Source organism: Haliotis rubra, unplaced genomic scaffold, assembly GCF_003918875.1.
Source record: "Haliotis rubra isolate DU_JTF1 unplaced genomic scaffold, ASM391887v1 Scf191, whole genome shotgun sequence".
NCBI lineage: Eukaryota > Metazoa > Mollusca > Gastropoda > Lepetellida > Haliotidae > Haliotis > Haliotis rubra.
Window position 1 is genome coordinate 1,188,856 of NW_025765903.1, and position 16,899 is coordinate 1,205,754.

The 16,899-nt window shown below is 45.5% G+C and overlaps 1 protein-coding gene across 1 annotated transcript in view; it reads left to right on the forward strand.

Annotated features, from left to right (window-relative positions):
* The first annotated feature begins 443 nt into the window (after window positions 1-443).
* LOC124274513 (nuclear pore complex protein Nup155-like) overlaps window positions 444-16,899 on the forward strand; it is a 40,575-nt gene continuing 24,119 nt past the window's right edge. The window contains 16 exon segments of the mRNA XM_046709879.1: window positions 444-567; window positions 1,393-1,559; window positions 2,657-2,794; window positions 3,145-3,241; window positions 3,567-3,637; window positions 4,751-4,809; window positions 4,812-4,845; window positions 5,222-5,382; window positions 5,884-5,983; window positions 6,413-6,486; window positions 6,599-6,690; window positions 6,974-7,071; window positions 7,943-8,095; window positions 8,980-9,080; window positions 9,735-9,899; window positions 16,129-16,239. Of these exon segments, the coding sequence (XP_046565835.1) occupies window positions 1,421-1,559; window positions 2,657-2,794; window positions 3,145-3,241; window positions 3,567-3,637; window positions 4,751-4,809; window positions 4,812-4,845; window positions 5,222-5,382; window positions 5,884-5,983; window positions 6,413-6,486; window positions 6,599-6,690; window positions 6,974-7,071; window positions 7,943-8,095; window positions 8,980-9,080; window positions 9,735-9,899; window positions 16,129-16,239 (1,593 nt within the window). The 5' untranslated portion in view covers window positions 444-567; window positions 1,393-1,420.

Here is a 16,899-nt window from a genome sequence, read left to right on the forward strand (position 1 = left end):
GTCTTAATGATATTCCTTTGAAAACCGCGTAGTTGTATGGGCAAATTTTAAATATAGTCATAAAATGCATTTCACTCGACTAAAATATCGGTTGTAATTTTTCATATAGAAGGAAGGTTTGCCACTATATATATAATAACTATGTTGTATCACGACGCAGCGAATTACTACTTTTGGTTTAAACAGGGATACTCTACAACCTTATATAGCCTTATATAGTCTCTTTGGTTTAAATCAGTGTGTGCGTGTGCTTATATGCAGAAATGGGGATGGCGAATAGTGTGTGAGTTGTTTCATGCTTATCCTAGTCTGAACTTTATAATACGATGGCAATTTTATAATACCACACGATTCCACAACTAAGTAGTTTAACATAGACACATCATGTTCAATTGTCTGTAACAATTATTAATGTTACGCTTCAGTCATTTACGGATTCAAGAGTTATCCTCATATGACTGACTCCGCAAGACGGCGCTGGAGAATTCGAAAATGGCGGCATTCAAAAGGAAAGCATGAGAATTTGATTGATATATCTCGACTACACAAACTACGCGTTATTAACACGTAAGAATGATTAGAAATACTTTGCTTAAACACCCTTTCCGTATATTTAGAGATACCTGGTGTTTTCTTGTCGATGATTGTGTTTTCATTACCGCCACACCGTTATTGTCCTGTTTTCGATATAGTATAGGCGTCCACATTACTTGAGTAGTATAAGATATTGGCAATGGCAGATCTGTTATATGGCATGAGAATATCTTAAAACTGAGGACACATTTCCGCAAAGAGACCACCCCCACGGAGTTCCTGGGTTGGGGCACTCTAACCCTGCTTCGACACAATTGACTCTGCCGGCACTTACCGTCGACTGTGAGAATGTTCGCATTTTCCTCACTTGACTGAAAAACGCAATATCGCTGTTTAATAAATGGAAAAGATTTCCGCCCGCAACCCCCGTATTTTTTAATCATGATATGCCTAAGAATATACGCCCATGGTTTTTTTATAAACAGCCTGTACCTAAACCCTAACCCAAAAATCTAAGCCCAAACCTATCCCTAAACCCTCGAAATAATCCTAATAAATAGAATACATTTCAAGCGGAAGTTACAGGCGGAAGTCTTACCAATAAATGTGGCGACTAGACTCAGGCAAATTGGCAAATCTCAAGAAATCTAAGTCTCTTGATACCCTGCTTGGCTCTCAGCATATTAGGGGCAAACAAGGACAGATCAGTGTCTGTGACTCGAATACTGTGTCAGAGTGGGGTATTCATGTTAACTGTGGTACACCAGCACTGTAATACTGTCATTAGTCCAGACAGACATACTCAGCAATGTTTCATAATGAACAGGTACATGGTTAAATAGTAACTTTTTGTCTTAGAAACCAAAGTAATTGACTGCCTGCCAACATGGTGTCCATGATGGGCAGCATTCCCCCTCTGACTCTCCAAGATGTACTGGACAGCGCTGGACGCCAAGTCGACAAACATCTGCAGGAAGACAAAAACTACCTTGACTTGTCTGAGCTGCTGAGAATTCCCTCACATAGTAAGTTAATTTATTCAGGCCCCAAAAATGGGAATGATGTTTCAACATGAGCCTGATACCATATTTGTTTGTTTCCTTTCTTTTCATTCAAATTGATAGGATCCTATTCACCTTAAAAATCTGTAGGTTTATTTTAAGAAGCAGATCGTTAGTATGCATGTGTTTATATTCAGTTATAATGTTTGCTCAGATTACTTTTTCTTGAGAACTTTTGTCACTGGCTATATATATAATTATGATAATACATGTATACATAAAAACTAGGTATATTTAATAAATCAGTGTGCCTTTATTTGAAACCATGTTGTTGGCACTAGTCTCACAAGGGTTTTTTAGTCTGAGGAATGTTTAATTATGATAATATGCTGAGCTCCAGATAAGATTTAGCTCATGTGGGTACTGTACCCACTGTATTTTTTTGGAGTGGGTATTATGAATGTTGAGTGGGTATTTCATTTTCCGTTACCCAATGCTTTCAAATATGTGCGTATTTCAGTCATTTTACTCACCTAAGTATTATGTCATTGAGTAAGTTTACTAAGCAGTATGTCCTGCCTTATATCATACCTAATCAAAACCAACTTAAATATAATGGAAATGATTTCATAAAAAAAAATCCCTTATCCTATACTGACAGTACAACACTAGTCCTATACTAACAGTACAACTTGATAGCAATCAATGTCTTTTTCATAACGCAAGCGATTTTTATGAATATATTCTGTACGCATTTGTTTTAAAGTTTTTGCGTATCTAACATTTTAAATGCGTAATTGGTACGCAACAATTATTTTTCAATGCGTAATTGGAAATTTTCTATGCGTATTTTACCCGGATACGCAGCTTATCTGGGCCTCTGATATGCATAACTACAGGGTATATTTAATAAATCAGTGTGTCTTTCAGATACCAGGATCTTTTTTAACTGTTTAACCTTTATTTGAACCATGTTGTTGGCACTAGTCATACAAGGGTTTTCTAGTCTGAGGAAAGTCATCGGTGACAGAGTGAATCAGATTTAAGTCAAGTACATGTTGGAAGTCTGGAGATGCTAAATGAGCATGGTGGCCAACAGCTATGACATATTATCATTCCAGGTCAGCCAACCCAGAGTGGACTGATGGACATTGACTATCCAAGCCTGCTGGAGGCTGGGATGGGGCTTGAGGGGCTTACTGAGATGACCAGCATCAAGAGGGTGCCCCTACCCCCAGAGCTCGTTGAACAGTTTGGACGTATCCTTTAATAGGCAGTACTGCTGATGTGATTAAAGAAAATGGTGTGAACACCTCTTTTAGGGACAGTTGTTTTTCCATGTCTGGAATTTATCTACACCTGCTTAGAGGCCCTTCTTGGACCCTAATACAGCAGGAAATATCTGCAACAAGTTTGATTGACTTGATGGTGTTATATTCCTAGCTTATGTTATGTCTTCTTAGACACGACTTGAATTTCACTAATAATTTCAAAATAAATCAGAAGTCATATATGCATAGTTAACATTATTGCGTTGAACATGTTGAATGAAATGTTGAAATTGAATGATTTCCAGACAGTTCCAATATTTCTTAACCATATAACACAGGCATGCAATGTAACTGTATGATGGGCTTGTTCCCGGACATTGAGAGGGCGTGGCTAACCATCGACAGCGACATCTTTGTGTGGAAGTATGAAGATGGGTAAGTGATCTCATTATCTGCTGTTAACTTCTGTCCTGACATCAAATTTATGAACAAGCACAATTTTGTTTTAAATATTCGATCCCTTCCTTGAAGAATGTCTGCTGTGTGACTTCTTGTCACCCCTTATGTCAAGACAGTTTTTGTATCGAGTCCTTCAACAATATATCCCTTCAATCCATCATCAATCAGTTTAATGCAGGCTGAAAATCATAGACTAAAAGTAAAATCTTCAAAGGCTGGCTGTTCTGTTTCAGATATGTACCTTTGATATAAATTAGGACCATCAATAACCTGGTTGTTTATGACTGTTTCTTATTTCCAGCACGGACCTTGCTTACTTTGATGGTCTGAACGACACGATCCAGTGTGCAGCACTTGTGAAACCCAAACCAGGTACATCTGCATGAGAACATTGATCAAGTGATCACGCTTTTGAATGTGTGCTAGACGTTGCACCCTAACAACCAATCGGAAATGTAGAGGGTGTCGCAATGCATCAATGCTGCTATTTTTAGCCTGGAGTTTTCCAAAACTGTTATTTTTTATTTGGCAACACCTCAATGTCATTGTGAAAACGTAATCTTTTTCGAGGAGAAATAAAATTGATAGATTTAATTAGAAAATTGATTTTAAAATTTGCTGCCCCCCTCCTGCCCTGCCCCTCCCTCCTGATCACTGCCCTCCCTTCCCCACCTCCTGATCCCTCATCCCCTGCCCTCTCTCCTCCCTGCCCCTCCACCCTTCTGATCCCTGCCCTTCCACTCCTCCTGATCCCTCCATCCCTCCTGATCCTGCCCTCCCTCCCCTCCCCACCCTCCTGATCCCCTGCCCTTCCCCATCCTCTCTCCTGATCCCTGCCCTCCATCCCCTCTGTCCCTGCCCTCCCTCCTGATCCCTCCCCTTCCCACTCCTGATCAGTCCTGCCCTTCCCCATCCTGTTTCCTCCCCCCTTCATTCTCTGCCCTCCCCTCTCTCCTGATCCCTGTCCTCCCCTCTCCTCCCACCCTCCTTGTCCCTATCCCTCCCCTCAATCCTGATCACTGCCCCACCCTCCTGATCCCTGCCCTCCCTCCTGATTCGTCCTGACTCTCCCCCTCCCTCCTGATCCTGTCCTGACCCTCCCCTCCCTCCTGATCCCTATCCTTCCATCATCCGTCCCTCCAGTCAGTCCCTCCTGATCCCTCCTCCTGATCCCTGTCCTGACTCCCCTCCCTGTCCTCCCTCCTGATCCCTATCCTTCCAAGCATCATCCGTCCCCCTCCAGTCCCTCCCTCCCTCCTGATCCCTGTCCTGACCCTCCCTCACTCCTGATCCGCCCTGACTCTCCCCTCCCTCCTGACCCTGCCCCTCCCTCTACCTCCTGATCCCTGGCCTCCTCTACTTGCTCCCCTCCTCCACCCCCTCCTGATCCCTGGCCTCAACCTTCCCTTTCCAATGTTTAGTTTCTTGAAGTTACATTGCCGATGGTAAGGAAGCCCATGAGTGACATGTTGGCTGTGTCGACAGGTATCTTCCAGCCGCACATCCAGTACCTCCTGTGTCTGGCCACAGCAGTGGACATCGTCCTCTGCTCGGGGTCAGCTTCGCCAGACCCTTTGAAGGTTGGTATGAGTGATTTCAAGGTTCCTTGCAGGCAATATGAGGTTCCTCAGTACTGAAATGGTGTTAAGTACATTATGTTTAGATAATACAATTAGTATTTAATTGATATTGTACCTTGGCGACTGTATTTCTCTTATAACAGGGCCGATTAAGACATTGTTAATGTAGACAGCTTTAATGGGGCATAAATGCTTCAAATTTCATGTTAATATGCAATGTTAAAACACCTAAGATAATATAAGAAGCTGATAAAAAATCCCACTTTTGACCAAAATGTGATTGTTTCCCAGTTTGCTTGGAAGGGCGTGTAGTTCAGATCCAAGTTAAATCCCTACGGGTGAGGTTTCCAATCCCATACTGATTGTGTGTCCCCAGGGAGCAGTGGTGAGCTAGGTGTGGGGGAGATGCACCTCCTCCCTGACCCCCTCTTCTCCATCCCCACCGACAACACCGGCATCTTCAACATAGCCGGGGCAGACAATGGCCGAATCTTCATGGCAGGGAAGGACGGTTGCCTCTACGAGCTAGCCTACCAGGTACAACTTCATGATTTGCTGTGTTCAGTCTTACAGTGCCATCTGGGACAGTAGTGTAGCCTTGTGGTCCAGGTGTTCGCTTGCTTTGTTGAGAACTGTTGCTATGAATGTCTTAATGCACTTTCTCTGTCAATATTTGTTTAGTTTCTTTTTTAAATATGTTGCATCACTTTGAAGAAGCTAATAAGTACAACGCCACTTCTACCTTCAACCAATGAAACTCAAAAATAATTTTGAGAAATTTTGAGCTGATGGTGTATTGGACTTTCAATTTGGAAATGAAACGAAACAACACTTGAGGTGTAAAAAAACAAGTTATGGTACCTTGTATCACTTTAACTAAATTTTCTTTAATGATTATATAGGTGATTCATAATGCCGAAGAAAGTGTTATGTCCAGTGCAGAAATCTGGTGTCTAAGGATCAGTTAGGATGAGGAAGTATCAGTTAGTTTCTGTTGTCATCAGTATTGGTGAGTATAAGACACCATGTTTATTGCAGGCTGAAGACGGCTGGTTCAGTCGCAAGTGCCGCAAGATCAACCACTCCACAAGCAAGCTGTCTTTCCTTGTACCCTCCATATTTAACTTCAGTGAAGATGGTAAGTGTTGATTCTATAGAGACACTTGTTCATTGTTGTCTTGGGGCGGTGAGGTAACCTAGGAGCCTTTGCTCATCATAACGAGGACCCGGCTTGATTCCCGACATGAGTACAATGTCTGAAGCGCATTTCTGGTGTCCCCCAGTGCTGGAATATTGCTAAAAACTATGTAAAACTAAACTCCACTCACTCACTCACTCACTCACTCACTCACTCACTCACTCACTCACTCACTCACTCACTCACTCACTCACTCACTCACTCACTCACTCACTCACTCACTCACTCACTCACTCACTCACTCACTCACTCAAACAATCATTTGTGTAACAGTCATCTGTGTTCCAGCAGCTAAAAACCTTCTTAGCTGTCATGATATAGGATGCCCTGTATGCATAGAATAGTATGGGTAAATTTCAATCTTTCCAGATCCATTGGAACAAATCTGCATAGACAACTCCAGGAACATCCTGTATGCTCGCTCTGAGAAGGGAACCATTCAGGTAAGTGATGAGTTGCATTTGATATGGCATTGAAAGAGTAAAGTTTTCCAAGCTTTAAATAATTTTAAAATGTCTGATTGAAATTATGGGCAGTAACTTTTGTTTCTGTCAGGTGTTTGATCTCGGTGACGACGGAAGGGGAATGGGGAGGGTGGCAGCACTGTCCCAGAACACAGTGATGACTCATGCTGCGGCAGTGGCCAGGTAATGTCCCAGAACACAGTCATGTCCCAAAACGGTCTTAATACATGCTGCTATGTCCAAATAATGTCCTATTAAACACACTCATGCATGCTGCAGCCATCACCATGTAACGACTGTGCCGGAGAAACAGGAGGAGGATGACCTGTTCTCTGGTCTTAAGTATTGGTGCAGTACAAGCAATTTATGCACTTCCTCTTTTAATGAAGCAGTGAACAGTATAAGCTGATACATAATCTGTGTCAGGAAATGACGTTAATGTTGGTGTGTTGTTGATGTTTTCTAGAACTGTGGAGAGGTCCAACTTCAAGCAGATAGTTCACCTGGCAGTCATCACCAAGTCAGAATCCTACAACATACACCTTGTGGCAGTCACTCAGTCAGGTAGGCAGCAGCAGCAGGGATATAGGTGATAACAACAGGGCAGATAACAGACAGGACGGTAGAGTAGCCTAGAGGATGAAGCATTCACTGAAAAACAGCTAAACACCTGAGTTCCGTTCCCTGAACATCCGGGTTCAGTAACCCATGCTTGTCATAAGAGGCAACTAACGGGATCAGGTGGTCAGGCTCACTGACTTGGTTGACACATCGTATCCCAATTGCGTAGATCTTATGTTCATGATCTTAAACACTGGATTGTCAGGTCCAGACTGCTGCCATATATGCTGAGATGTTGCTGAGTGCGGCTTTAAACAAACAAATCCTGACTGATAATACAAGGATATAGCTTAGCTTGGTATAGTCATCCACTTTGGTGTTGGTATTCTTAACTAACAGAGTCATAGTGGCATAATCTACTTGTAGTTTGATTCATGGAGGGAGTAGGTGGTCAATACCTGCATGTTTGTTGTAAGACGGAACTCAAATAAAGATTAGTTGGTCTCACTATACAATGTAGCTATTCGTCTTTGTTGGGCTTGGGCTTGCATCATAGTGTAAAACAGCCTTTAATTGGGGACTCTCCCATCGTTGATGCTTCCAACACATGAGGCTGTTAGCGAAATGCTTTCTTCACTAGACAAAGACTTTGCGACTTTGTGACTTTGTCTCTGTATTCGACTGTTTAAGACAAATAAGAAGTAAGTATGAAGTGGAGTGTAATTCAGTGCAAGGATTTTTGTCAAAAACACTTGACACACGTCTGAACTCTCCATCAAATAACCTTGATGAGGTTCATGCTTTGTAAAGTAACGCCCTGCGATTTAACCCTGAGTCTCGTGAAGTCAGAGATTATCTACATGTGTTCTTCCAGGTGTCCGGCTGTATTTCACAACCAATCAGTTTGGGTCCAGCAAAGGTCGTCCGAGCCTCCTGACCCTGGTGCATGTGCGCCTCCCCCCAGGGTTCTCAGCCTCCTCCACCACACAGAGACCCAGCAACATCCACATGGCCTACCATCACAGAGGTACTCAGATTCCTCCATTGTTACAGATGGATTCCTCCCTCATTTATCTTCAAATTCCCAGCTTATGATTACATGTGTTGTTGCTACTTGTGAAGTTCTCGGACTTATGCAGCTTATCCTTCTTGTGTTTTTCTGTTCTGTCCTTTTGAAACTATGCTGTGAATAAGAGTTTTTGCCATGATACGTTTTGTGGTACTGTTATGTCAGTAAACTTTTGTCACCTTGAAATCGGACATTTTGCAGACGCTAATTTCGGAAAAGTAAACCCACTGATTGACAGGTGTATATGAGTTCAATATAGTGATGGGAAAGAGAGTTAACTTTTATGGCTGGTCAGTATGATTTTCAGAGCAGAATTCTACCAGCAAACTGTGATTGTCAGCTTGTGCTGTTGCTTTGTTGCTCATTCTGTCAACCACTGGTCCTGATTTCTTTCTTGGGAGTAGAGTACCTTTCACTCACTCCTGATGTCTGAATCATGGCTGCTTGTTGTATGTACTGACCACTGGTCCTGATTTCTTTCTTGAGTGTAGAGTACCTTTCACTCACTCCTGATGTCTGAATCATGGCTGCTTGTTGTATGCATCAGCTTGAGCCACTCTGTTGTCCTGAGAACCAGCTCTTGGAGAGTAGAGTAGGTTCACTCACTCCTGATGTCTGAACCATCATGGAGACACAGGTAGGTTGACCACTGGTCCTGATTTCTTTCTTTGAGAGTAGAGTACACTTTCACCAACACTCCTGATGTCTTAATCATGGCTGGAGTTGTACGTACTGACCACTGGTCCTGATTTCTTTCTTGAGAGTAGAGTACCTTTCACTCACTCCTGATGTCTGAATCATGGCTGCTTGTTTGTACCTGACCACTGTTGTCCTGTGTCCAGACACTCTGATGTTAGTGGCCCCCAGAATGATGACAACGACATGTTGTGGGCCATCAGCAGCCGACTCCTTCCCCTTCCAGAACCAGCTCATGGAGACACAGGTAGGTTCACCAACACTTCCCCTTCCAGAACCAGCTCATGGAGACACAGGTAGGTTCACCAACACTTCCCCTTCCAGAACCAGCTCATGGAGACACAGGTAGGTTCACCAACATCTCACTCCACTTAAACTGCATTTGGATCACAGATTTATTGATGTTTTGTAAGGCTGGAAAATGTCTTCTTGATTGGAAACGAAAGCGAATAGTGTTTTGGAGGGGCTGCCATATTAGTTTTTTCCAAAAGCTGTACCATTCATTCAGGAATCATTATTTTCTTTCAATGAAAAAACATTTGAAACAATAGCAAATAGTGTTTTTGGATTGGCTGCTATCACAGATTTTGCCAATTGTTGTACCATGTTTTTTCATCACATGAGGCCTTCTTTCAATGAAAAAATGTGTATATGTTTGAAATTTTAAAACAATTATTGAAATGTAGTCATTTGGAGATGTAGAAGTCTGCTATAAACCCAACATGGTTGCTCATTTCTCAGTGATCTTTCGGCCTAAGTTATGAATGGGACACAGTCAAAATGCAGCTAAGAATCCTGTGCCCCATGTTCCTGTGTCTTCTCATAGCTGTGGTTGTTGCATCCTGATGTATGTCCGATAGAGGAGCTGTTAAATATGAAGCTATGTATGATTTGTCCACAGATGACGCTGCCGGTTGATGGTAAGACCTGGGCAATGTGTGAATCCACCACCCCTCTTTTACCCTTGCCAGAAGCTACAAAGTCATTGTCATCTCGGCCAGACCCTCCTTCAGTGGTCACCCAACACGTAAAACCTCCACGAAGGTTCATTGTTCTTAGTGCACAGGTGAGATAAAGAGGTTTACACAGAAGGATTGATGTCATTGTGATACGTTTGCCTCTCTGTTGAAAAACACAACTTACGAAATTACTTAAAAGTCAATGGAGCGTATGAACTAAAAATAAAAGATTCAAACAATAGAAACATTGAAAAATGCTTGTATGAAGATAACTTCACACATTCTTTTTCAGAAAAAGTCCTCCTTGGGGTACATGTAAGGATTAAAATGTCCATTTTAAAATACCTATGACAGTTGTAACAATATTTCAATAAAATATTTTACCAAACAAAAAACATGTTTTGTTTAGTGAAACCACCCCTATAGGGCTCCTCACAGGGCCCCCCTACAGCCAAGAGCAGGTAACTCGGCTGCTTACCTCATACCTCACTTTTCATGCTGTCGTTGACTAGAACGGTCGAGCATGGTCTAGAGAAGACACGTCTTCGCCTGATACTACGAGAGAAAATGAGTGAGAAAGAGTCAAATCCTGTATGTATGGTTCCTTCTTTTTCGCATGGAGCTAGCTGGAATCTTTGTATGACATTTTTCATTCATGATTTGTTGTAACTTTGCCGGCGTGTTCGCTGTCTCCAGCATTGTGGCAGGCAAGATAGCGGACCACGGGGTCCTTTTGTTATCCCTTCTGATGGCTTTCAAAGCCTTGTAGTCGGGTTGTAAGGGTTTGATATTTCATTATGTAGACTATGCTTGCCTAAATTCCTCTTTTTCAGCGATTTTTTGTTAAGTTTTGCTTGAGTGATTTTGTAGCGTGTTCGTTTTGTATCACTCACAAATGTTGCTCTTTGTTAGTTATGTACACAATTAGGCTTCACAATTGTGGCTTTATGCTAGTATTTAGCTATGCTAGTATTTAGCTATACAGCATTGCTGTAGCAGTTAAATATCACCCGTGCGACATTTGGGGGCAGAAGCCTCCTTCTAAGGATAAGGATAAAAAGCCTAAGGAAAAGAAGGTTTCTTCTTCGTCTGTATCAGGGGATACAGCGCCTTAACAGGCGAAGGGTGCGGGATCTTCGGTCACTTCACAAGCCATCCCTTCCACATCACAGGCACCTTCACCTCCACATGTCCCAGTTTCAAATACTTTAACTTTCGAATTAATCTTCAATCTCCGATCAGCAAATGGCATCAGTTCACTCGCTTATATCTGACGTGATGTCCAGTCTCTGTCAGGAGATTGGCGTCCGGGCCAGGTACTGGGGGTGTTCCGTTTCTGTGGCGGGCAGTGTCCCCAACCTTAGCTCAGGCTCTGGTGTGGACATTTCTGTCGGGAGTGCGTCTGCACCAAGCCTCGTCTCGGTTGCCGGCCACCCCTCCGCTACGGTGGCTACCACCAGTCCGAGCCTCGGCTCTGGGTCTGGGTCGGTAGTTGGTGCCGGTTTTACAGGCTCTGTCCCAGTAGTCTCTGCTACCTCCTCGGTCGCACCGTTTGCGCCGGCTTTCCGGGGCCATTCGGTGTTGGGGCCATTATGCTTGCCGTTGGGGAATCCCGTGTCGGGCTCTTCCTCGTCTCGCCACCGTGACTCAGTTTTGAGTCTTGGGTCGGGCGTACCGGGCAACTCGGTTCTGCTTGAGCCTCTGTCACTCTCCCTAGACCCCTCGGATGAACCCTCGGAGCTTTCCCTAGATACAGAGACTTCGCTCCAGGAGGATAGATTCGAGGAGGCTATGGAGGAGGATGAGGGTCGGGGAGGGTCGGGTACACCTTTTGTATCCATCGGTGGGTCCCGGAGACGGGTGCGGGAGCGTATTGCCTCTGTCCTGCCTCAGGTAGTTGTCAGTGCTGGCGCACCTGACCCTAAGGAATTTTGTCTCCCTCCACCTCGGCAAAACAATTGACGGAGGTCCAGTCACATCTGGCGTGTGACTCTATCAGGTCGTCGGCCTGCCAAATGATGTTGGCGGTTATGGGCCTCCTTCGCCTGTGGCTTTCTTTGGCTAGGTACTCTCCTGCCACACAACAGGCTCTACTGGCGCTGCCGTTCCAGATGGGTTCTACCCTGTTTCCTGGGTCAGCTACAGTAGTCCGGGAGGCCGCGGAGGCTGTATCAACCTTCAAGGACTATAAGCCCTTGTTGGAACAGCCTCACATGTCTCGCGCGCGAGCCACGGTACTTACCTCTGCATATCCTTCTGCCTCGGCAAAGGAACCTGTTAAATGGGCTCAGCCATTACAGTCGCTGAGGGGTAAGGGCAGAGGCAGGGGCAAGGGCAAAGCCACGGCGCCCCACCAGCCATTTCAGAGAAAGGGGAAGTCAGCCCCAGCTTCCCAGTTATAATTCCGGAGCCCTTGTCGGTACCAGATCCAGCAGTCAGAGTACTGCCGATGTATGGTATCCATTGCCTCATGCCACATATCCCTGTGGGTGGCCGACTTTCTCTCCTCCTGTCAGAATGGAAAAAGGTCACTTCCAATCCCTGGGTCCTGTCCACGCTCAGGGACGGCCACATGCCACAGTGGAAGCGAGACCCACCTCCCTTCTCCGGGATCCGTTGTACTTCAGTGCTGGCTGCCCTAGAGAAGGCAGAGGTGCTTCGTGCCGAGGTCCAGTCATTACTGGACAAGGCAGCCATCGAGGTGGTTCCAATGGGACAGGAAATGGCGGGGTATTACTCGACCTGTTTCCGTGTCACCTAAAAGTATGGAGGGTTCAGGTCTCTTTTAAACCTCGAATGTCTGAACGACATGATAGAGGTACCATCCTTCAAGATGCAGACACTGCGTTTAGTGATCTCATCTGTGGAGAAGGGAGATTGGCTCACGTCAAACGACCTCAAAGACGCGTACTTCCATGTCCCAATGCACCCCGAGTTCAGGAAATACCTAAAGTTTTCCTTCGACGGGAGGTGCTATCAGTTTCGTGTGCTCCGCTTCGGCATCTCCACAGCGCCAAGGGTGTTCACCAAACTCATGCTAATTCCAGCGCAGGTAGCCAGGTCACAAGGCAGGTGCTGTTACCCGTACCTAGACGATTGGCTCCTTCGTGCGCTTGCCACTCACTTGAGTTGAGTTGCGACACTTTCTGTGATGAGTATACTCACCAAGTTGGGCTGGATTATCAATCACAAGAAATCAGAACTGTTCCCACCCAGGATCTGGTTTTCTTGGGAGCGAGATTCGAGACAGCGCGAGGGGTAGTCTCCCTGTCTCTGGACTGTGTCGCCAAAGTCCAGAGAGTTGTGTTACAATTTCTCGAGTCCCCCAGGGCCTCAGCTCGGACTTGGCTCCAGTTGCTAGGCAACATGGCGGCAACGGTGGACATTGTTTGGCAAGCGCAGGTGAGGATGCGACCCATACAGCAAGCTTTGGCTCGAATGTGGGTTCACACCCGGGGTTACGAGTTAATTCTCCACTCTCCAGGGTGGGTAATTCCTCATTTACGGTGGTGGACAATGGCAGGGAATTTGTCCAGGGGGATCCCCTTGGACATCCCGCCGCCAGATCTCTTGATTCAGACAGATGCCTCCCTCACAGGGTGGGTGTGTGTGCTCGGCGATCTGTCAGTCTCAGGCCTGTGGTCACAGAGCGAGGCGCAACTGCACATCAATGTGCTAGAACTGAGAGCAGTCAGGTTAGTGTTCGAACGATTTGGGAGCGGGTTTGACCCCGTGTAGTTCGTCTAGAGATGGACAACCGAGACGGCGATGACCTATATCCTGAAGCAGGGGGTATGGTTTCCCCGTCTCTCCTGCGGGAGGCGTGGCAGTTTCTGCTCTGGTGCGACCAGTTCGACATACGGGTTATGCCTGTTTATCTCCCAGGGGCGGACAACGTTCGAGCAGACACGCTCTCTCGACGTATCCTGGCCCTGCACAAGTGGATGCTCAATCGGGAGATATTTGGGACTATCTCCCAGTTGTTCGGGTCGTTCCAGGTGGATCTGTTTGCTTCTGGGGGGACGAACCAGATTCCGGTGTTTTGCTCTCGGATACCAGATCCGAGACCCATCGCCTCAGACGCTTTCCAGCTCGACTGGATGGGCAGGGTTCTATGGGCGTTCCCAACACTACCCCTGATTCCCAAAGTCCTCTCGCAGCTTGCCACCCAACCAGCTCAACTTCTTGTGCTCCTTGCACCTCTTTGGTCGGCTCAAAGCTGGTTTCTGGTACTACTCTGGTTTCTGGCTCAGCCTCCTGTACTATTACCCTTTCGACCGGACTTACTATCCCAGAACGGAGCGCCACACCCGAATCCCAGGATTCAGTGGGTGGCCTGGCCACTGTCCGGAATCGCCTCCAAGCGAGCAGAATTCCTGCACCAGTTGCAGACACAATTCTGGCTTCGCGGAGGGATTCGACAAGCGTTCAATATGAGGATAGATGGGCCTGTTATACGCGCTGGTGTCGGCAGAGGGATTCTTGATCCCTTTTCTTCAACTGTAGTTGGAGTACTGGAGTTCTTACAGTCTCGGTTAGAGGCCGGCTTAGCTGCGTCTACTATCCGGGGCTACTCCACGGCAATCTCTGCCTTCCATGTACCTGCCGACGGTGCTCTCTTAGGGCAGCACCCTCTTGTGAAGCGCTTTTTAGCTGGCGTGGACAGAATCCGTCCGACTGTCCGGCGGATTAGTCCCCCGTTGGACTTGAGGTCAATCGTAGGTTTTGATTGGATGTGGTGGGTAGGTCCTCTCTTTCACAACCTGTCGCACTTCTCTTTCACTCCAGCTGTTAAGTTGGAAGGCTGCCTTTCTTGTGGCGGTAATGTCTCAGCGGCGGCGTTGGAAAGTGGCGATATCCATGGCGATGATCATGTCAGCGGATCCTGCTCTGACTGTCTTTCACAAAGACAGAGTCAGTATTTGGTTGCCAGACTCTTACCGTCCTAAGATCGCAGGCGCCTTTCACATAACGGCGCCTATTGAACTGCCAGCTTTCACTCAGCCTCCATCGTCCGGTACCTCTCTTCGACGTGCTCACGTCTTAGATGTCCGTAAGACTCTCAAGGCTTATATCAAACGAACGACTGCTCTCAGGAAAGATAAGCAGCTGTTCTCCTGTTATGGCGGTGGTAAGGCTGGTCTTTCGGCGAACAAGCGACCATATCTAGGTGGCTTGTCTCTGCCATTTGTATAAGTTACTCTCACAAAGGGTTAACTATCCCTCAGGGGTTAAAGGCTCATTCAATTAGGGCAATGGCGACATCTAAGGTATATGCTGCGGCACTGCCCATTGAGGAGATCTGCTCAGCGGCTATCTGGAGCCGACCGAGTATGTTCATCCGCCATTATCAACTTGACAAACACTCACGGGAACGTGCTCGTTTTGGCCAGACAGTTCTCACCAGTGGGCAGTGTCGTGATTCTCTAGCCAAATGAGCTTTCGAAGTCACGATTGTTTTTATTCCTGGTGTCGGTCTTATAAAATTCCACAATTTTTATTGGTGGCGGTATCACAATGGTTGTGGTTTTTACCGGTTTTTTTTACTATAGCGTTGTCACATGCTATATTCACTGTTTTCATCCCTGCACCTAGCTGGGTCAGGTGTTATGAATGGTATAGTGTATTTTCTCCTTCCCATTTTGATGGTTGGGGGTGGCTGTCCGCCTTTAACTGAACTAGGGAGTATGTTAGCCAGACAGAATACCACTCCTTCGACTCTCGACATCTTTTAACTGAACTAGGGAGTATGTTGTCTCTGTCTTATGCTGTATATGTACCCCAAGGAGGACTTCTTCTGAAAAGAATTGTACAAACCTGTAGAGGTTATGAATTCTTTGAAGAAAAGTCCTCCTTGGGGTACGGCCGCCCACCTCCCCTCATTCCGTCTGACACGTTCAGCATGAAAAGTGAGGTACGAGGTAAGCAGCCAGAGTTACCTGCTCTTGGCTGTAGGGGGCCCTGTCAGGGGCCCTATAGGGGTTGTCTCATTAAACAAAACGAGTTTTTTGTTTGGTAAAATATTTTATTGAACTATTGTTACAACTGTCGTAGGTATTTTAAAATGGACATTTTAATGCTTATATGTACCCCAAGGAGGACTTTTCTTCAATGAATTCATAACCTCTACAGGTTTGTACAAATTTATTTGATAAGACTCATTTCATTTCATTGATGTCACATTCTGTGAAAATCTTTCAGCAGAAGCAAAGTCTATTCAAACATCAGCTTTGTTCAATTGTTGAACTTGCAGTAACTGTGTAGGAGTAAGAACAGGTCCAAGTGATCATCTGATTGTGTCGGTCCTGGTCCTGATGGCCATGTTGTTGGTTCCAGGGCAGTCACATCCTACAGAAACTGCGGCCAATGGAACAGCTCCAGCAGCTGCTGATCGAGTGCCAGGGACCAGATGCTGATGAGGTCAAGGGATTCTTCCGGCTACATCGGGTAGGTCAGGGGTATCATACTTTATCTGTGGTGGGTAGAGATTATTCTTGGGGTAGTTCTCTTGGGATCGATCAACAGCATTTTACCTCTGGCAGGCCAATGGTTGTTCTGATGGGTTAGTTCTGATTGTATCCATAGAGTTCAGCTTGATTCTTCTCCAGGCATATATTTCGAGGCGTACTCCTACATTTGTCCTTGTTGAGACCTTGTGTTTGTCCTCCAGGGTTTAGACTTGGGCAAGTTCCCCAAGTTAAAGACCTAAGTCTAGTACTCCTGTGTTAAGACCAGGTGGTAGTTCTCCTGGGTTAAAACTGGGAGCAAGAAGCTGTCAAAGGGAAAGACTTAGGGCTGGTTCTCCTGTGGATGTCATGATCAGTTGCTGACAAACTGAACACAATTCAAAATGAAAACTATTCAATGTTACCATGTTCAATGTGAATGTCATCTCTTTCAAAATTTTCAACAAAAAGACAACCCTACCCAAAAAGCGTTAAGTCAAGTCATACAGTTTGAAGGTTAACAACATTTTTCAACCTTCCCTGTTTCTTAGTCTTAAGCTCAGCAGGGATTCTGGCTAAGTATTGGTCCAGAGCAACGTATGCTTCTTGTAAGAGGTTGCCAAATGGGGTGGATGCTCAGGCTTGGTGATTACATAACATC